At 56.3% G+C, this 20,468-nt stretch overlaps 2 protein-coding genes across 5 annotated transcripts in view; one reads left to right on the top strand and one right to left on the bottom strand.

Annotated features, from left to right (window-relative positions):
• The first annotated feature begins 2,275 nt into the window (after positions 1 to 2,275).
• Positions 2,276 to 19,143, top strand: Klhdc4 (kelch domain containing 4). Of its 4 annotated transcripts, XR_016539519.1 has the most exons (13): positions 2,276 to 2,437; positions 3,078 to 3,169; positions 4,454 to 4,532; positions 5,516 to 5,614; positions 7,117 to 7,253; positions 11,510 to 11,602; positions 12,745 to 12,904; positions 13,432 to 13,504; positions 14,775 to 14,983; positions 15,261 to 15,675; positions 16,086 to 16,184; positions 18,563 to 18,707; positions 18,984 to 19,143. XR_016539519.1 is itself a non-coding variant. In XM_090357161.1 (12 exons), the coding sequence occupies exons 1-12, from the start codon at positions 2,339 to 2,341 to the stop codon at positions 18,622 to 18,624; spliced, it is 1,617 nt and encodes a 538-aa protein (XP_090213287.1). In that variant the 5' UTR covers positions 2,276 to 2,338; the 3' UTR covers positions 18,625 to 18,826. The 4 variants fall into 4 exon arrangements, 3 of the variants coding, with proteins under 3 accessions (XP_090213287.1, XP_090213288.1, XP_090213289.1); XM_090357161.1 differs by lacking the exon at positions 18,984 to 19,143 and having other exon boundaries at positions 18,563 to 18,826; XM_090357162.1 differs by lacking the exons at positions 18,563 to 18,707; positions 18,984 to 19,143 and adding an exon at positions 16,352 to 16,395.
• Positions 19,135 to 20,468, bottom strand: part of Jph3 (junctophilin 3) — a 34,346-nt gene continuing 33,012 nt past the window's right edge. The window contains exon 5 of the mRNA XM_090357160.1: positions 19,135 to 20,367. Within this exon, the coding sequence (XP_090213286.1) occupies positions 20,287 to 20,367 (81 nt within the window). The 3' untranslated portion in view covers positions 19,135 to 20,286. The remainder of the gene's footprint in view (positions 20,368 to 20,468) is intronic.

Consider the following 20,468-nt stretch of genomic DNA (forward strand, 5'->3'; position numbering starts at 1 on the left):
ACCACTTGAGCTTGGTACTGAGGACTTGAACCGGGTCTTTGTGCATGCTAGACAAGCACTCCTAGCCAAACTCCCAGCCCCCTCTTCCCATTTTCTAGATGTTAACTGGAGATAAGAGTCTCAGGTCCTTCTGCGTTGGGGCTGGCTCTGAACCTTGATCCTCAGATCTCAGCCTCCTGAGTAGCTAGGATTACAGGTGTGAGCCACCAGACCTGGCGAGACTTTTTTTTTTTTTTCTAAATTTACTTTTCTCCTCAGACAACTAGAAAACTACATAAAATACTTGAAGTGACAGCTCAGGTTCACCTTTCTCCCTCCCTCCCTCCTTTATGTCATTTTCTTTCCTCCCTCCTATATTTTCCTTCCTTCTCTTCTATCATCCCTCTCCCTTCTTCCCTCCTGCAATCCTTCTCCCTTTCTCTGCACCCCTCTCTTTCACTTCACTTCAGGGTGTGTCTTATGCCCGTCCTCACTGGCCTGAAGACTCCCGGGAGCTGGGGCCTGGGCTTGCATTGGATGTACCTTGGGACCCTGTGCAGTGGGGTGGGAGGCTGTAAATTCAACTTGAGTTGTTAAGTGAAGCAAGCTTCAGCATCAGCTAGTTCAGTCACACAGCGGGTAGCCTCTCCCAGGGTGATTGTTGTTGTTTTTGCTGGTCTTGGGCCTTAACTCTGGGTATGAGCACTGTTTCTAAGCTCCTTCTGCTCAAGGCTAGCACTCTACATCTTGAGCTGACAGCATCGCTTACAGCTTTTCATTCATTGGAAATGAGAGTCTCACCACCTTTATTGCCCAGGTTGGCTTTGAACCTTGATCCTCAGATCTCAGCCCCCTGTGTAGCTAGGATGAGAGGTGTGAGCCGCTGGCACCCAGCTGTATCTCCATCTCCCAAGTTTGTCTTTTGCTTTTGGCAGTTTTCAAATGTATTATTCTCTCACTTGACTCCCCCAAGATGTCTTCTGAGGTTGGCTTGCACACTTGGAGTGTGCATCTGTACCACATTGGCCATGCTTTCCTTCATCCAGATTAGTTGTGAAGGTGACTCAAGGTCGGCATATTTTTTTTCATTTGGCCCATTATGATTTTTTTTCCAGTCCTGGGCTTGAGCTCAGGGCCTGAGCACTGTCCTTGGACTTTCTCAAGACTAGAGCTCTACCACTTGAGCCACAGCACCACTTCCAGTTTTTTCTATGTATGTGGTATTGAGGAATTGAACCTGGGTCTTCGTGTAGGCTAGGCAAGCACTCTACCACTAGGACAAAGTCCTAGCCCTCCATTACGATTTTTTTATCTTGTGAACTTCAACTTAAGGCAGCAGAGGGCGTCTGCCCACACCAAAGAGTTTAAAATGGATTAAAGCAATCCATTAACATTTCCAGAAACGTAACATTCACTAAAATAAGAACCCATGCTTCATCTTCTTCCTCTTTCAGGTTTCTGACCTCACTCTCTGTCTTCCTTGATAATGTCACTGCCACGTGGATCATTGAAGGGCTTTCCAACCAGCTTCCAGATTCCTCTGATAATAAAGCAAGAAGCCCTGCCCCGACCAGAATCTTCTAAATCCTCCCTGAGGGGTGCACCCTCACTCTCACAGCTCCCAGCTGGCTGGCAGACTGCAGGACTACGGGAGTCCAGGCCTGGAGTCCTCAGGATTAGGAGAGCTCCCCACTCCACGGCTGAGGGCTGACTGCAGGGCTACTGGAGTCCAGGCCTGGGGTCCTCGGGATTAGGAGAGCTCCTCATCCACAGCTGGAGGGGTGACTGCAGGGCTACTGGAGTCCACGCCTGGGGTCCTCGGGATTAGGAGAGCTCCCCACTCCCGGGCTGGCAGCAGGGGTGAAGACCTAGGCTTTTGTACCTTAGATGACACTGTCTGGAGATTCAACCCGCTTCTTCTGGCAAACTTTACAGCTCCTCTATTATTATTATTATTTGCCAGTCCGCGGCGTCCGCGCACGTGGGTCGGCACACACGGCTGGGGAACGAGGCCGTGGTGCCCCCCTGCCTGGCGACGTGTGCAGCGCTCCGGGAGCGCGGGAGCTCGCGCTTTGCCGGGCCGGGGGCGGGGCCGCGAGAGGGGGAGTGGCCGCGGTGAGGGGCGTGGCCTTGGAGAGGGCGTTGGCTGGCTGCCGGGAGGGGCGTGGCCGCGGAGAGGGGGCGTGGCCTCGGGGCCGGGGGTGGGGCCGAGAGGAAGGGGCAGAACCCGGGCGGCCGTCGTTCCACGCCGGAAGCCACGAGGAGGAAGTGACGCAATTTCATCGCGCCTCTCGCTGCCAGCCCGGCGTCGCGCCGCGCTTCCTCCCTAGTTTTCTGCCGGCGCCTTCGACCCCGCACAATGGGCAAAAAGGGCAAGAAGGAGAAGAAGGGCCGCGGCGCCGAGAAGACGGCCGCCAAGATGGAGAAGAAGGTGTCCAAGCGCTCGCGGAAGGAGGAGGTGAGGGCGCCGGCCTCGAGCGCCGTGCGCGGTCCCCGAGGACAGTGAGGCTCGTGCTTCCCCGCGGTGATGGCTGCCCGCCGGCCTGGCTGCGCTCGGCCCGGCGCCGTCCCTGAGCCCGCTGAGCGCCCGCAGCGCTGCGCCGGCTCTTCTGAGTCTGCCCAGGGCGGCTCAGGACCGCGATGCTCAGATCCCGGCCTCCCGCGCGTCCCGGCCCACACCGTCTCTCATAACGGGGGTCATCCGCGTGGGTACGCCTGCATTTTGTGCCAGGCCCGTAGTGTGAACGCAGGGCTGGGGTGCCGCCCCTTAGCTTTGTTTCCTCAGAACGCATGCTCGACCACAGAAGCCAGAGCTCCACTTCCAGCTTTTTGCTGGTCGTTGGAGATTTTCCTGCCCTGGCTGGCTTTAAATCTCAGTCCTGAGACAGGAGCCTACCGAGTAGAGGATTGCAGGTGTGAGCCCCGCTTCCCGTCTGAATATCTTTTGGAATGAGTCGCATTCTGTGCGAGCAAACCCTGGTAGAACAACATCCCCCCCCCCTCCCCGCAGTAAGATTCACAGAGGAGCTCTGGCCAGGCTTGGGACCCTGTGACTGTTTGTCTTAGAGTCTCATTTGTGGCTGTTTGTGTGCTCCTAGGAAGACCTGGAAGCTCTCATAGCCCATTTCCAGACATTGGATGCCAGGAAGACCCAAGTCACCGAGACCCCATGCGGCCCTCCTTCTCCACGGTAAGCCAGCAGACGACCTGTCTCCCCCAGTTTCTGCTCCATTTGTTTCTGTAAGTAGCAGAACTCTGGCATCAGTGCTGTGTGTCCTAAATGACCATTTTCCTCATTGCGTGCCAGGCAAGGCCAATAGCTCCTACCTGGCAGGCAGAGGTGTGGAGGTGAGATCTGGATATAAGCTGTATGGTAGGCCAATACTTCATTCCTGAGGATGTTTGCAGCCAGTTGTGATGTGTCTAATCCAAGTGTCCTGTAATATAAATATGTTCTCCAAGAACCATTGGCATCACAGTAGACACAATAATAAAGGTTTGTCTCAGCAGTGCAAGATTTACTTCTGCAAAAGGGTATGGCACCATCAGCCAAAAATCTGGAAAGCAAGCACATAGCAGGCCTTGCCCCTCTGAGCTCAGATTCACAGTCTGCTTGAGAGTGGCCAATTTGAATAGAGTAAAATGTATTTGTGTAAGGTGACTTTGAAATAAGATTAACAATACTAGCTGGACTCCAGTGGCTCACGCCTGTAAGCCTAGCTACACAGGAGGCTGAGATTTGACCTGAGTCCAGGTTCAAATTCCCTGTGAGACTTCTCTCCAAATTAACTACTCAAACACTGGAAGTGGCGCTGTGGCTCCAAGTGGTAAATTACTAGCTTTGAGCAAAAGAGCTCAGGGACAGTGCCCAGGCCATGAATTCAAGTCCCAAGACCTACAAAAAAATAGGGGGGAAAAAGATTTAACAATACACATAAGTAAGTAATCTCAACAATCTGAGGTTTATCTTCTGAGGTGTGTCTTAATTCCATCTTGCAAAAAAACAGTTAAGACAAAACCTTACCTTTCAAAAGTACTTCCTTATCCCCAAACAGTTCTTTTGCTTTCAGGCCAAAACAAGAACTTTTTTTTTTTTTTTTTTGCCAGTCCTGGGGCTTGAACTCAGAGCCTGAGCACTGTCCTCAGGCTTTTCCTTAAGGATAGCGCTCTACCACTTGAGCCACAGCACACTTCCAGCTTTTCCCTATGTATGTGGTACCAAGGAATCAAACCCGGGTTTTCTTGCATGCTAGGCAAGCACTCTACTGCTAGGCCAAATCCCCAGCCCCCAAAGCAAGAACTTTTGATCAGCCCACTGATAGAAAAGATAATTTTTTCTCCCTCTTGTGGTTGTGATCTTCTGGGATCAAGAGTGTGGCTCTTGTACCTGTTCCTAGAGGGGTGGGAAGGGCTCATCTCTGGTGGAGGGAGCCTGGCATGTGTTGTGTGTTCATCTGCTGCTTGTGTCTTGCAGGTTAAATGCCTCCCTCTCCGTCCATCCAGAGAAAGATGAATTAATCCTTTTCGGAGGTGAATATTTCAATGGCCAAAAAGTAAAGTATATATTTTTTTTCTTGTTCTTTTTCCTGGGCCTCATTCAAAATGGAGTTATTTTAGAGCTGTGGTAGAAATGCACTCTGCTCCTTTCCCTCCCTTTGAAGCATCGGGACATGGGTGATGAGGCCCCTGGCCGGGCCCTCAGTTCAGCACGGGCTCAGCTGACTGCTTGATCACAGCTGGCCCCACTCACGGCGGATGGCCGACCTGTCGTCTGGCCAGGGCCTTGATTGCTGTGTCCTCCGTAATTGACATTCGTGGTATTTTTGCTTTGTTCTTTGGTGCTGGTGGTGGGTGCTCTGCCACCGAGGTCCACCTCAGTCCTCTAGGTAATTCTGGGCAAAGAAAATAGTAAGCTGTGCAGCCAATTTTTATTGTTGAACAGGCCAACAATTTCTGTGTTTTGAAGTTGCTTGTAGCGCCGAGTTAAAAAGCATTGGTTTATGTAGGCACAGTGACTCATGCCTCTAATGCTCAGGAAGCTCAGATCTGAGGATTATGATTCAAAGCCAGCCCAGGCAGGGAAATCTGTGAAACTCTGATGTCCAATTGAAATCACAGGAAAAGCCAGATGTGGGACTGTGGCTCATGTGGTAGACCGCTAGCTCTGCGAGAGGAGCCCGGACAGCACCCAGGCCCGGAGGTCAAGCCTCAGGACCCGCAAGAAACAAAACAGAAAGCCTGGAAATCAGAGAGCAGTGAAATCGCTGATTGTGCTGACTTATTGAGATGGAATCTTGAAATCCTTCTGAATTCCAGCTAGCTGGGATTACACGGGCACAAGGCAGCGTGCCTGGCCGTGACTGAATGTGTTCAACTTACCACGAGGCTTTGTTCTCCCACCCATCCCAAGAGCCATGTGTGACCCGTCTGTGGCAGTGTTGCTCCTGGGGATTCTAACAGCAGGGCACATCCTCACCACTGCTGGTACTTGCCTGCATATCTTTTCTGACACTGATGCCCCTCTTGCTTCTTGCAGACTTTTGTGTACAATGATCTGTATGTCTACAACATCAGAAAAAACACGTGGACTAACGTAGACATCCCGGGTCCACCCCCAAGGCGCTGTGCTCACCAGGTACTGCCCGGCCACTGCCTTCACCCCTTCCTGAGTCCGCTGCAAGTGGCAGGCAGCCTCCGCAGAGAGGCACTGCTGCGTTCTAACTCCGGCGCTTCTAAGTTTCTTTACTTGCCATTTCTCGCCTGTGAGAGGAGACGCGGAGAACACCTGCCACCTGGAGTGAGAGGGTGGTAGGCGTACTTGGTGGAAGTTCCCCCTGTGGTGTTCTTATGTATGTATCACTGCAATCAAGGGAGGGGACCCCATGCCATGGCCTGTCCAGGAAAGGGGCGACTTTTGAAGCAAGGAGGTTAAAAGCAGAGCTGGCTGGTTTCTGCTGTCAAGTGCTGCGTGCCTCTCAGTGCATCCCCGGGCTTCACTGGACTCGTCCCCTCTACCATCACAGCTCCACGCTCAGAACAGCAGGCTCCCGTGTGTGTATTTTAAAGTGTTTTTATTTGGGGGCTGGCTCTGTCCCTGAGCTTCCTCTGTTCAGAGCTAGTCCTTTACCACTTGAACCACCACTCCGTTTTTGGCTTGTTGTGTCATTTTTAGTGGAGATAACAGTCTCATGGGCTTTTCTGCCCAGGCTGGCTTCGAACTGTGGTCCTCATATCTCAGCCTCCAGAGCAATTAGGATTACAGGTGTGCATTCCTGGTGTCTGGCTCAAGCTTGTGTTAACTGTGTTATCTCCATCTGGGCCCCTAGGTGGCCATGCACGCAGCGTGGCGTGGAGATAGATGGTTGTAAGTTGACAGTGCAGAGGAGGAGACTTAGTGGCAGGAAAGCCACTGCAGCAGAGCCCTGTCCAAGAGCTCCTGGTCTCTGGAGAGCAGGGCCTGGTTTGTCCTGAGAAATGAGTACCAGCTGAAGCCTGTTCTGGCTCGAGCACAGTGCCCCTTTTCTGGGAAGGTACTACGTAGACCACTGTGTGAGGATGTTCACCTGGAATCTTCTGGGTCTGTGCTGCATTACAGGACCCATTTTCAGTCTGTTTGTATCGCACTGCCTTTGAGTATTTTTTATTCAAGGCTAACACTTTTATCACCTGAGCACAGCACCAGTTCCGGCTTTTTCTGTGTATGTGGTACTGAGGGATATGCATGCATGCTATGCAGGCACTCTACCACTAGGCCACACTCCTGGCCAGTTTGTTAGTATCTTTTAGCAAATAATTTTTTTTTTTTTTCCCCCAGCCAGGCACCAGTGGCTTATCCCTTTAACCCTAGCTATTCAAGAGGCTGAAATCTGAGGGTCAGGGTCAAAGCCAGCCTGGGTAGGAAAGTCCTTGAGATGCTTATCTCCAATTAGCCACCAAAAGCCAGAAAAGGAGGTATGGTTCAAGTGGTAGAGTACCATCCTTGACCAAAAATGCTTAGGCCTTGAGTTGAAGCTCTGGTACCTTTCCTTCCCCAGGGAGTAGTGGTGCCTCAGGGCAGCGGGCAGCTGTGCATCCGTGAGGATGGTGTGGACCCCGAGCCCGGGCTGCTCTGCGGTGGACTTGTCCTTCTCTCCGCAGGCTGTGGTGGTGCCTCAGGGCGGCGGGCAGCTGTGGCTCTTTGGAGGAGAGTTTGCATCTCCTGACGGGGAACAGTTCTACCACTACAAGGATCTCTGGGTCCTGCATTTGGCCACCAGGACGTGGGAACAAGTCAGGTGAGCTGCTGGAAGGATCCCCAGCTTTAGGATTGTGCTCCTATGCTGTGTTCTAAGTCGATCAGGAGCAGGGGAAGGCCTGCAGGGAGGGGAAGGCCTGGGCTCTACTCCACCCCCACCCCCGGACGAGTCATGGGGCTTGAACTCAGGGCCTGAGCCCTGAGCCCTTGGACCTTCTCAAGACTAGAGCTCTACCACGTGAGCCACGCACCCCTTCTAGCCTTTTCTGTGTATGTGGTACCGAGCCCAGAGCGTTGCCGTGTGGGGGAAGAGCCGCTGCGTTGCTGCTGTCCCCTGGCTGTGGACGACCCAGGCGCTGTGCACACCCCTTGCTGGTGCTCTGGGTTAGGGTTTCTGTACACAGCAGTGGGTGCAGCCCAGGCTTCTGGGATTCCTGGGGGGGCCTTGGGCATCTTTGTGGCAGAAAGCTGCAGGCATTGCCACATGGCCTTTGAATCGGAGCCTGAGCGTGGACAGTGGAGTCTGGACCAACGCCTGCACAGGCCAGCATCTTGTCGTGGATGAACACTGTCTCCACCATTAGAGGCCATTGCAGTGGTCAGTGTGCAGCACCCAGCAGGGCTGGCAGGACAGACGTTCAGGGCAGGAAGGTCCTCCAGACACCTGTCACCTTCCGTCCCCAGATCTCAGTCCGTGTGGCTAGGGTTAGAGAGGAGCCACCAGCGCCCTGGTGAAAGTGCTTTTCCTAAACCTGAGGTTTAATGAGAGAACGTGCCTAGCCCTGTGCAGCCCAATGCACACTGCCCTGCATCAGGCCTGGTGAGCAGCGCCGGCCCCGGAGCCCCTGCCCACACTCACACAGCTGCTTTTTAGGGCATACTCTCACTAATGTCAGCAGCCTGATAGAGAACAGCCCCGCGCTTCCGTGGGACTAGCTTTTTTTTTTTTTTTTTTTTTTTTTTAATTGCCAGTCCTGGGCTTAAGCTCGGGGTCTGAGCACTGTCCTTGGACTTTCTCAAGGCTAGAGCTCTACCACTTGAGCCTCAGCACCACTTCCGGCTTCTTTTTCTATGTATATGGTACTAAGGAATCGAACCTGGGTCTTCGTGCGTGCTAGGCAAGCACTCTACCACTAGGACAAAATCCCAGCCCCACTTTCCGTTTTCTAGAGGTTAATTGAAGATAAGAGTCTCAGGTCCTTTTGTGCCTGAGCTGGCTTTGACCCTTAATCCTCAGATCTCAGCCTCCTGAGTAGCTAGGATGACAGACGTGAGCCACCGCTGCCCTTCGGGGCTAACCTTTTAAAAGTAAATAGCACACGCAGGTGGTCGTCATGGTATGACGTCACCGCAGATGCCCCCGGTCAGTAACAACAGGATGGAACCACACACAGGAGTCCTAACCATGCCCAGGTGGTCGAGCAGGTAAACATTTCTTACAAAAACAAAACACATGTGGCAGCTGAGCCTGGCAGCTTGTTAGAGTGGAGAGAGCTCCCTTGCGTGCACGGGCGTGGGAGAGGGGCGTGGGGCTGCCCTGGCCACGCTCTGCAGGGACACTTCTCTGTGCACCTGCCCAGCCACACTTGAGGGAGGAAGTGCCCTGTGCTGAGGATGAGCCACTGGGTGCCGCCTGCTCTGCCAGCCTCGACCCTCCTCCCCCAGGGCCCGTTCTGCTCCTCGGGCTGCTTGGTTCCCAGGGCACTGCTGCAGACAGTCCTGGGGGCATGAACTTGAACAGATTCAGGAGGCCGTCGTGGGCTGTGTACTCCACTCTCAGCTTGTGGAGCTATTTGATGTGGCTGTCACGCAGGGGCCCAGTACGGGGGCCTGGTGACATCACTGGCAGCGAGCGTGTGGGAATGCTGTTCTGTGTACAACCCAAATGAGCTGAAACTTGAGTGCCTATAATGTTATATGTGTAGTGTGTGTGTGTGTGTGTTTGCACATGTGTGTGTATACGTGCGTGTGCGTGCACGTGTTATATATAAACTTCTGACTGAGTGGGACATGCTACTTTTTTAAGACTCCATATTTAGGACTGATGGCAATTGAAAAGCCTGTTGGAGGTTCAGATATAAATGGGCTTATTTCTGGTGTATTTATTTTTCTTAGGAAGATGTGGAACCTTTTTATAGACATTTTTCCCACTTTAGTCGGAAAACCCACGGTCCTTGGCTGTGTTTGCCGTGCTCGAGTCTGGGGCCTGACTCGCCCAGCGGTGCCCAGTGGGATGCCTGTGCTGTGGAGGGGAGGACTCCGCCTCACCGGCCACCAGCGTGCTTTCATTACTTGCGCCCATTAAAGGCCTGGGGTCTCCTCTGTGTTGTCTCTGCAGTAGACTCCGCTGTGAACTGCCCTGCTTTGCTCGTTAGATGGAAGCCTCCTCCCCAGATGGCTCTACCCGGGCGGAGCGGGGTGGGGGGGTGGTTGGGTGGGACACACACAGATGCCTCTCACCCACCCTTGTGGAGGTCTGCATGCCCAAATGGACCCTGACACCACGTCTCCCGGAGGGGAGTTGACTTCTGGCCCAGGTTGACACTGCCCTCCTGTCCCTGGGCTGGGTGCAGCTTGTGTCACAATGTGAGACCGCCCGCTTGCCAGGAGGCCTTTCCCTGTACAGCCTGCGAGTCCAGAGTCCACCCAGGGGTGGTCTGCATGGCAGGCAGTTCCTGTTGAGCCTGCTGGGATGAGGCACGCTGTGCCCCGACCCTCTCTAAGTGTTGTCACACCTGCTGCTTGGTCACGAAAGCAGGATATACTTACAAGTTCAAGGACAGTGTGAAGCTAGGTGAGAAAGTAAGGACCCTGGTTGACAAAGGCATAGCATGCGAAACCATCTTCATGGTCTAAGCTGTTTCCTTTCTGGGAAGTGTGTGAACACAGGACGGGGGAGGCAGGGCTTAAGACGAGCTTTCCCTGCTGGTGGAGTCAGAGGGCTGCCAGCGAGCAGGCGTGTGTGTGAGCGTGTTGGAACACATGGGTGCTGGAATGTGGCCTCTAGTCATTGCTGCTGGATAGCTTTCTGCAGGCTCTGTGGAGGTCATTTCAAATGACATTGGAAGTGGGCTGGCTTGAAGGTGAGGGAGAGGTCCTGATGGGCACCTGGAGGGGTGGGCATCTGGAGGGGTGGGCACTCTGGAGGGGTGGGCATCTGGAGGGGCGGGCTCTCTGGAGAGGCGGGCACCTGGAGGGGCGGGCACTCTGGAGGGGCAGGCACTCTGGAAGGGTGGGCACCTGGAGGGGCAGGCACCTGGAGGGTCGGGCTCTCTGGAGGGGCGGACACTCTGGAGGGGCAGGCTCTCTGGAGCAGTGTGGTGAATGGCTCCTTGGCTTGTTGTGGAGAGGGCCCAGGACTGGACAGTCTTCAGGGTTCTGAGGGTGGAGGTTCTGGGTGGGGTACTTTCCCTTTGTGGCATTGTGTGCGAGTCCTGCAGACGGCTCTGGGAAGGCTGCACACGATGGATGCAGAACCCATGGGCTCTGCAGTGTAAGCAGGTACCACATGGTGTGAGTTCATTTGCAGCCTGAAGTGGGTGAAAGTTGTGCAGCGGGTGGGGGTCCCGTGCTGCGGAGGCCAGCTGAGCAGAGCCTCCGGAGCTTGCCGTGCTGAGTCAGCTTCTGGAGCCGCTGGCCCCCACGCCAGGTGCCAGGGCTCCTCTCCGGAGAGTGCCCCTCACCTGCCAGCTCCACATGCTGCCTGGCCTCCCTTTCCAGTTAGGAGAGTCGTTTGTGTTCACAGAAGAAAACGGGAAACACGGGAGGCAGACAATAAAGGAACCACTCACAGCCGCTGGAATCTTACGTAATGCTGTGTTTTCTAACCTGCCATTTTACTTACTATTTTCTGAATCATTTTCCTGTGACATTAAGTATCTTAATTTAGTTGTTAAGTATCTTAATTTAGTTGATAGAATGAAATGGTATTTTACTTGAGTTTGCAATTCTTTGGTGACTGAAAAGTTGATTATACATTTTATTTAGGTTCCTTTTTTTTGGTCTGTTGTACGACTTGAATTCAGGGCACTGTCTCTGAGCTCTTCTGCTCAGGGCTAGCACTCGGCCACTGTGAGCCACAGCTCCACTTCTGGATTTCAGGTGGTTAATTGACCATAAGTCTCATGGACTTTCATGCCCACCAGGCTGGCTTTGAACCATGATCCTCAGATCTGAGCCCCCTGAGTAGCTAGGAAGACAGTGTGAGCCACTGGCATCCAGCTCATGTCTGGTTTCCTGCTGTTTTATCGGAAGTGAAGGACTACCATACTGTTTTCTCCCTCCTCTGTGCTTTAGATCTCCAGGAGGTCCTTCTGGCAGGAGTGGACATCGGATGGTGGCCTGGAAGAGAGAGCTAATCCTTTTCGGTGGCTTTCATGAGAGTGCAAGGTTGGTACCAGAACAGAACAGTGAAGCATTTGGGCTAGACTTTGCATTCAGCTGGAAGCCCTGTGCTCAGGCAGGGACCAGGACCAGTGCACGCCTCCCAGGGACCGTGAACTTGGAGGTCTTAAGTAAAGTCTCCCAGGGGTTTTACTGTCTTTTAGGATTTTGGACACACAGAAAATAAATAATACAATAGAGTACCACTTGTGTTACATTAGTTTGACTTTTTTTTTTTAACCTGTCTCAGGGCTTGAACTTAGACCTGGGTCCTCTTCAATGCTCAAAGCTGGCGCTCTCCCACTTGACCCACAGCACCAGCTCCTGCTTTTTCTGAGTAGCTCATTGGAGGTGAGAGTCTCGCAGACTTTTCTGCTGGGGCTGGTTTCCACCTCTGATCCTCAGATACTCCTGAGTAGCTAGGATTCCAGGCCACCGATGCCTCTTGGTTTGACTTTTAAATACCAGTTTTTGAACTTCTGTGGAAGGTGCTGCTGTGTGTCTTTACTGCAGGGCTGCAGTGTGGGGCGAGGCTGGAAAGGCAGGCTGTGCCGAGCACACTTGTTGCTGCTCCAGGTCCCAACTGAGCATTCAGGGGCTGCGGAGCAGAAGCTGCCGCTTTGCAGAGCTGGGATTGTGCTCTCAAGTCTTCCATTCTCTTTCTGCCTCTGCCTGTGTGGAGTCCTTTGGCAGGCATGCATTCCACAGGCACGAGCAGGGCCGGCCTCCCGACCAGGGCGGCTTTGTGGGAGTGCTCTGCCCCCTTGTGTTTCCACAGCGTCACTCATGGCGATCTTAAAGTTGCCTGCAGTGTAGCCCAGTGTAATTATTGGGTTAATTGTGGCTTTGCTAAGAGGCAAGGAAGTGCAGTGTGACACTCTTGAGTAAATGACTGCAGTGACCAAGCTTCTGTGTGCTAATGCAATCTCACAAGTGTTTGCAGTCCTTCACTTGAATTCAGGCAAGTGAAGCTGAGAACTGTGTAACACAGTGCAGGGTATTTTGAGTCTGGTAGACTAGTTTTACAACCTGGCCTTTTCCTGGAGTGATCTCATGGGGGCGGTGGTGGAGGGGGCAGCGGCGGTGGCAGTGGCGGTGTGTGTCCCTTCCCTGATGTCCTTTTGTGGTGTGGCGTGTGTCCTGTGCAGGGATTACATCTACTACAATGACGTGTACTCCTTCAGCCTGGACTCCTTCACCTGGAGCAGGCTGTCGCCGTCAGGACCTGGACCCACGCCCCGGTCAGGCTGCCTGATGACCGTCAGTCCCCAGGGCAGCATAGTGGTCTATGGGGGCTACTCAAAGCAGGTAGGACCTGGTGTGTAGGGGGGGTTGAGGGACTTGCTGACTTCCAGTGAGATGACACAGTTCCCTGGAGACCCGGGGGCAGCGATTACTTGGCTCTGTCTCTGGTGTTCTGACCTCAGCCTCTCTCCTGCGGGGCACCCTCTCCTGCTCGTGGGCTCGCTCTTTTCTGTAAGAAGGCTCATGACTGAGGGCTGGGAGACAGAAGCGTGGTTGCTTTTGAAGCACTGGAAAGCCTTTCGGTGCTGGTGTGGCTGTGTCTGTGGAGGGTAGGGATCGGGGACACCTAGGTGTGGGAAACGGGTGGCTGACCCCCGCTCCACCACGGCCGCCTGCAGACCCCAGCACTCACATGCCTGTGGCCTGGCCCTAGTGATGGTTAATTGGCCTGTTGTCAGTCAGGTTTGTGTGGCCCAGCAGATCAGAGCCGCCAGGACTGAGCTCGGCACAGAGCTGAGTGTGCGGCCCTCTCCGCAGGTGGTGGCCATCGTGTGCCACCCCTTCTCACGTGTCTGCTTTGCCCGTTGCAGAGGGTCAGGAAGGACGTGGACAGAGGCACCCAGCACGCGGACATGTTCCTGCTGAAGTCTGAGGGAGGAGAAGGTCAGTGCTGGCTTGGCTGGAGCTGAGTGGGCAGGGGAAACTGTACTGGCTGCGCCCTGCCCAGTAGGCAGCCATCCACACTGTCCAGAATGGCCGCGGGGCCCCAGGTCCGGGTGCCTTGTCTCACTCACCCCGGCACCTGCAGGGGCCTCAGCCGCGCAGCGCTCCTGCAGCTCAGCTCCGCTTCTCGGTGTGGGGCTGGGGCACCCCCCTTCTGGGCACGCTCACTGTGCACCCCCGTCAGGCCCTGGGGCACAGAGGGGAGGGTGGGCACAGGCGGGGGGGGGGGGGAGTGAGGGGGAGGGCCAGGAGGGGAGGGGGAGCACAGACGGGGGGGGGCGAGGGGGAGGGCCAGGAGGGGAGGGGGAGCACAGACGGGGGGGGGCGAGGGGGAGGGCCAGGAGGGGAGGGCGGGGCTGTTCCTTGGTCTTTGTTGGAGAAGTACTGGGATGTCCTGCTCTGGCCCTGTGCTGCGGGCCTGAGCCCTGTTGTTGGACGCAGCGTGGAGCCTGGGGCCGGCAGCTCTGGAGGGGGCAGCTCTGTGGGAGCGCCGGGAGCGCCCTCTTCAGGCCATGGCCTCTGCGCATATGGGCTGGGAGGACATCGCTGTTCTGGTGTCCAGTTTGCCAGTTGGTGCCCAGGAGCCCTGACCCCAGAGGCCTCCCTCTGTGCCAGGCCCTGTGGCCCCTGCCCCAGGAAGCGTCTTGTTCCACGTGCTCCTGAGTGGCACAGAGCCGGCCGGGCTGGCCCACACTGGTAGAGAGGGTCTCCTCCACGCCACTGAGGTTAATGGAGGGGAAATGTCACTTCTTTTTTCCTTGTGGAAACGTGGAAGAAGAGGCGGGGTCTGCGTGCACTCCCCACAGGAGGTGTCTGTACCTGGCATGGTCTCCGGATCATGTGGAAGAAGAGGCGGGGTCTGCGTGCACTCCCCACAGGAGGTGTCTGTACCTGGCATGGTCTCCGGATCATGTGGAAGGTTCTGTCGTGGCTGCTGAGGGGAGCATCCAGGCAGGAGAGGTGCAGCCCGTGGACTGTGCCCACCCCTGCCTCGTCTCCTCACCCCTCAAGCCATGGCATCTGGGAACTGTGCAATCCCTGTGCTGTAGCTAAGCCACAAGGCAGCAGAGGAAATGGTGGAGTGTGGCATGGCATAGCACGCCCAGCGCAGCCTGGCATCGTGCTTTTGGCCTCTTAACCACCACCACACCCCCATGAGCCCAGGCGCTCGGCAAGGCCTCTCACCCTGGCTCATGTGCTCCACCGACAGGCAAATGGGTGTGGACCCGGATTAACCCTTCCGGGGTCAAGCCCACCCCAAGGTCTGGCTTTTCTGCGGCTGTAGCCCCAAATCAGCAGACACTGCTCTTCGGGGGCGTCTGTGATGAGGAGGAGGAAGAGCGCCTGGACGGCATGTTCTTTAACGACCTGTACTTCTATGATGCCACCAGGAACCGCTGGTTTGCAGGGCAGCTGAAGGTATCTAAGGGGCATGCCCCACAGATGGGCTCGGGGGCTGGCCGGGGCATCCTCCAGCCTGCTGGGCCCAGCCATGTGGCGTAGCCCTGTCTCGCCATGTGCCTGGGCTAGGCTTGCAGGCCCTAGGTCTGGGCCCCAGAGTCCCCAGTGCCAGAGCACACAGGCTGCTGTGCAGTCAGTCGGGGCCCTGAGCGAGCCCTGTGGCCTGCACACCACTGCTGGGTGGGGGCGGCTGGTCGGTCTCCCGCCGTCTTCATTGCGCTCGTTCTGTGGATAGGGCCCCAAGGCAGAGAGGAAGAAGCGGAGGCGAGGTAAAGCCGAGGAATGTGGAGGACTCTGTGAGCAGGAGCAGGGGCCCGTCAGTGCCCAGGAGCCCTTAGAGGTGGTCAAAGAGGTGGTGGCCGAGGACGGGACCGTGGTGACAATCAAGCAGATGCTCGCGTCCCCGAGCGTGGGAGGACGGCCCCCGGCCCAGGCTGAGACCGAGGCCTGCGCCAGCACCGCTGACCCCGACTGTCCCACTGCTGAGCCGTGTCCACGCTCCAGCGCCATGCTCGCCGTCAAGCACGGGTTGCTCTACGTCTATGGTGGCATGTTTGAGGCTGGCGACCGCCAAGTGACCCTCAGTGACCTTCACTGTCTCGACCTCCACAAGATGGAAGCATGGAAGACCTTGGTGGAGATGGATCCGGGTGAGCTGGGAGGGGCCTGCAGTCACGGCCTCGCAGGCCTCTGTCCGGGATCTCGGCATAGCGAGGCCCACGCTGTGTTTGGCCCCTGTGTCCTCCCCCTCCTTCCTGTTGTCTTTGCTGCTTGAGTCCCGGGTCTCCGGTTTGCTCTTGAACCATCTTTCTAAGAGTTAGACTAGCGTCGGAGCAGAGCCTGTGGCCACCCTCAGCCACAGCTCTGTCACCATCTCCAGCAGCCTCAGCCAGGGCCCAGGCGGCAAGGGCACCGAGAGGCTGAGGTGACATCACCCAGTGCCAAGCTCCCCCCTGCCTCCAGGCCCTCGGGACAGAGCGGCTCTGTCAGCCCCGGGGGCTCTGTGCACGTGTGGCCCTGGAGTAAGTTAAGCTGAAGTGTGTTCCTCTTGCATGGGCAGAAGCTCACGAGTGGCTGGAGGAGAGCGACTCGGAGGAGGACAGCAGCTCCAGCGAGGGCACAGAGACGGGGGATGAGGAGAGCGGAGAGGACAAGGAAGGTAAGCTCCATCCAGATGTGGCCCAGCCCCGTGGATGCTCCAGGAAGCCTCAATCTGGGGGTGGCGGGGTGCGCAAGCTGCCAGGCCCTGCAGGGTTTCAAGTGCTGTCCTAGGCTGGACAGGCTGCCATGACTCAAGTTTGTTCTCTTTCCCTTTTCCTGGGTGAGAAGAGTGACGTTGGTGCCAGCTCCTGGGGACAGCAGGTGGAGTCCTGCCAGTCAGGACTGACTGGTCTCGCCCAGGGTCACATAGGCCAGATGCACACAGCAGGCCCTGGAGGAGGCCCGAGACTGAAGGCCACCGAGAGGAGGGAGGCTCCCTCGTGGAGCCTGGACTGACCAGGCATGCCAGGTTAGGTGGGCAGAGACGAGTCTGGAGACCCGGGATGCATGTTTGTCCTCCAATAAACGGGGCCTCGAGCCTTCTCTCACACCACTCACAGCCCTGTGTTCTGGTGACCACACGTCCGGTGGTCAGGCCATCTCTGCCTGACGTTCAGAAGGCACCTGTGCAGCCAGCTGCCACGGCTCGTGCCTGTCATCTCAGCTTCCCCCACTAACCTGCACGAAGGTAGGACGGGGGCATGGCCCCAGTGGTAGAGCACCAGCCAGGATCTCAAGCTGTGGAGCCAACACACACCACAGAAAGCACAGAGCCATCTTTCTGCCGCCTGGCTTGGCTGTGTCCGGCAGTGTCAAGTTCTGAGTGCTACCTGCAGGGGGTGGTGTGGTCACCTTGGCTCTTGGCTAAGGGGGTCAGCTGCCATGGGACTTCAGGACTCTGCCCAAGATGCAGCTCAGCCACAGGCGCTTCCCCAGCCCCACACCAGGCCCCTCGCACCCCTGCCACCACACACACAGCATTCAGCCTCCAGGCACCGCTCAGAGCCTGCCCACCCATCCCCGAGGAGGCTCTCCGTGCCTCCCGGACGTAGACCCTGTGCTGGCCGTGGCAGTAAGGCTGCAGGCCTGTGGCCATGCTCAGACAAGCTGGAGAAGGCCGCTGGTGTGGCCTGTGGCAGCTGTGGCTGATGCGCTGTGAGCACATGTGAGTGTGCATACAGTGTGTCAAGTACAGGGCTCCAGCTGAGACCTCGTGGGGTTTTGCTGGCCTGTCTGCTGGGTGCAGGTCACTTGGGGCCTTTTTCCAGCACTCTGGCTGAGCCAGCTAGAGAATCCTCAGCTAAGGCTGCATCCGGGTGGTGGTGGGGGGAAGCAGTGCTCCACTGCCTCCATCTCACCAGCCCCAGAGGAAGCAGGGTGACCGAGCCCTTCACACCACTAGAGAGGCAAGAAGGCCAGCCAGCTGCACTGCACGGTCACCAGAGGCTCCTGAAACTGAGTGGGACCTTTAAAAAGAAACAATTTGAAGTCGGTCAAGGTGAAAGAAAGAACAGATCCTTGCATAAGTACATGGAGATGGCACGCGGGCTTGAATCTGGCCTGTTCTCCCTCTTCCTGGGCTCCTCCTCCATCTGGGCCTCTGTCCTGTTGCTCTCTGATGCTTGTCACGTGCAGGCCTGAGGCGCCTACTGAGTAGCAGGCAGATGGGCTGTACTGCCAGGGCGTCGTGCTGAGTGGCGGAGACAGGTCCCTCACTCTCCATCCTGCATCTCTGAGGCAGAAGCGCTCTTACCTCAGCGAGCTTCATTTGGAAGAGAAAGTGTCATGAAGAATTTTGTGGTGCCATGGAGGGGATGTGCACGCAAGAGTGCCCTGAAGAATTGGACAGGTCCGCTGTCCTGGACCTGTGGCTCCGGAGCATCCCAGACGACCTGCACTATGGGTGACTGGGGGCCCGGGGCCAGGTGCAAGCAGTGTGCCCAGAGGGGCCAGACATACGAGGATAGCGCCAACCCAAACCCAAAGAGCAGACCCTGAAATGCACGGTTCCCAGCTGTTGGCCCCGAGATGTCTGCCGTGCCCCTGGGCTGAGCACCACGGGCTCTTGGCATCCCTCAGCCCCACGTGCCTGAAGCCGCACCCATCTTGCAGCTGAGCAGAGCAAGTGGAGGTAGAGCTGGGGGCCACTCCACCGTGTTCGTGCCACGTGCTGTTCTGTCTGGTCACTGCGTTTTGCTGGGCTCTGGTGCAGTCACTGTCCCCCGTTGGTTATTTTGTGCTCTGTGATGCTGGACTCTTCATCTTTGGGAACCCCAGGTGCTATTGATTCTAGAACTCAGGACTCCAGAAGAATGGAAGCCTTCTAGGTACCTGAGATGATTCTCACGTGACCTGGCACTACGTCCACTTCAGGAGGCACAGGGAAGCCATCAGAATCCCTTCCACCTCTCCAGGACACAGATTTCCGGGTCTGGGCACAGGGCAAGCTCTGGGGAGTCACTTAGTACCTCTGCCTCTGCTCTTCTTCCCATCTAGAAAATCGAAGATGCAGTCGGGATCGGAGTGGTGCTTGTCAGGCTGCCCTGGGTGCTGATTGAGGCACCAGGGGCCAGCAGGTCAGCCTGTGCCCCATGGCCGTGGTTCCCATCCTGCGGCCTGGAGGATGGCAGGGCTCGGGCAGGTAGGAGAGCGATCCAGCTGCAGGGGCCGGTGGGGTGCCTCACGATTAATGGTGGGCTGTGGAAACCAGCTGCAGGGCCGGCCCTGTAGTCGGGCCCCAGTGCAGGGCACCCTGGGGCCTCAGCAGCGTGCGTATGTGTGCGGTGCTGCATGTGGTATATGCCACATATCTGTGCCAAGCCACTCCCACGGTGTGGGGTTGAATTAGAAAACACGTAGTGCAGCACGAACGATTCTCAGAGCTGCAAGCAGCAGGAATCTATTTGGTTCACTTCAGGTCTGCAGCAAGGACTTGATAGTAAAAAGGAAAAGGCAGATTACAAAAGAGGTCCCCTTAGACACGGCCACCTGCTGACCCTCTCCCCACACCCCCAAGCCAGCCCGGCGAAGAGGCAGTGGGTGGAGCATGGAAAACAATAAACGGAGTGTAACTGGAACATGCTCTCATCTTTTGTTTATTTCTGGTTAAAAATATAGCAATCCAGTGCAGTGTAGTAAAGAAATCTGCTCGAAAGGTAGCAGAGAAACAGCTAAACATAAGCAAAGCAAGGCAGAGTCCATAAGACAGGCTGCACCCAAGAAGACTGACAGGGGTCACGCGAAGGCCCCCGGGCCGACTCCTGGCCAGGCCCAGGCACGTCTGCGCGTGAGAGCTGACCCGGCCCCAGGAGTTCTGGCATCCCTTGATCTTTTGTCTGATGGGGAACAACCCTGGTAGAGAAGGCAGAGACATAAGGAACCTGTGTGTGTTGACTGACACAGTTACGTTGTACATCCAGGAGTGTGGGATATGCAGCCACTTCCAGGAAATCCAAGCCACTGGGTTCCGACATGTGTCCCGGACCAGAGCGCGCCGGGGAAGAGGCGTCTGGAGGGGATGTGCATGTCTGTCAGGGGAGGTCGAGGCAGGCACAGTGCAAACGTGAGACCCCGTGGAGGTCAGTAATGGTGACAGGTGACGTCCATGGGGCGTCACTGCCAGGGACACGAAGCCTGAATATACATCCTGCGTACTAAGTGCAAAACGCCACATGCTCAGAGCCCAGGCGTGCTTCAGACTGTCCGTGGCCCACGGGCCCGGGGCACAGCCCCTGGGCCAAGGTGCTCAGACGGGCGGGGTCGGCCCCTGGATCTGGGGGGAGGATGGCTGACAGGGCGAACAATGAATGAGCGGTGGACAAGACGGGGGGCGGGGGCCGCTCCGTGGGGGGAAGTGTTTCCCTTCTCCCAGGGTTGGCAGCACAGACCCACAGTGGGGTGCCTGAGGGTCCCCAGCGGCTCTGGGAAGCGGGCGGGCTCCCGGCCTGGCAGGCCAAGGCCAGGACCACTTCTCTCCACATCACGCTGAGGTCGGCGTGCTGGCCGCCTCCTGCCATGCCACACAGCAAAGTGCTAGACAAGCAAAGAATTTTGGCTAAAATCCAAAAAACATTACCCAGAAAAAAAGGCAAACTGTGAGTGATACCCAATCATGTTCTGCGAAGACTCGGAAGTTGGGCTGTTGGAGCTCCCTTCTTTCCCGTTTGTTGTTTTGCTTTCAAAGTCCCCGTTTGTACATTGTTACCATGGAGACAATTGCATCAGATGAAAAAGTTAATAAACAAAATGGCGACTCCAATGTTGAGCAGGATCACCATGACGACGAGAATGGGAGCTGAGCCCTGCAACAGAGAACAGAGGTGAGGGTGGCACCCCCTAACCCCTGGTTGTGTTTCCGGCCGACCAAGGCCACACAAGGCCGGCACCAGAGCCCTCTGGGGGC

Source organism: Megascapheus bottae, chromosome 24 (genome assembly GCF_031878675.1).
Source record: "Megascapheus bottae isolate mThoBot1 chromosome 24, mThoBot2.hap1, whole genome shotgun sequence".
Classification (NCBI taxonomy): domain Eukaryota; kingdom Metazoa; phylum Chordata; class Mammalia; order Rodentia; family Geomyidae; genus Megascapheus; species Megascapheus bottae.

Bases quoted from the DNA above. Each gene is read 5' to 3' on its own strand.
- Klhdc4 (XM_090357161.1), top strand. From the start codon at position 2,339: ATGGGCAAAAAGGGCAAGAAGGAGAAGAAGGGCCGCGGCGCCGAGAAG. The intron at 12,905-13,431 runs GTAGGACCTGGT...TGCCCGTTGCAG, and splicing joins ATGGGGGCTACTCAAAGCAG to AGGGTCAGGAAGGACGTGGA. The intron at 15,676-16,085 runs GTGAGCTGGGAG...TTGCATGGGCAG, and splicing joins CTTGGTGGAGATGGATCCGG to AAGCTCACGAGTGGCTGGAG.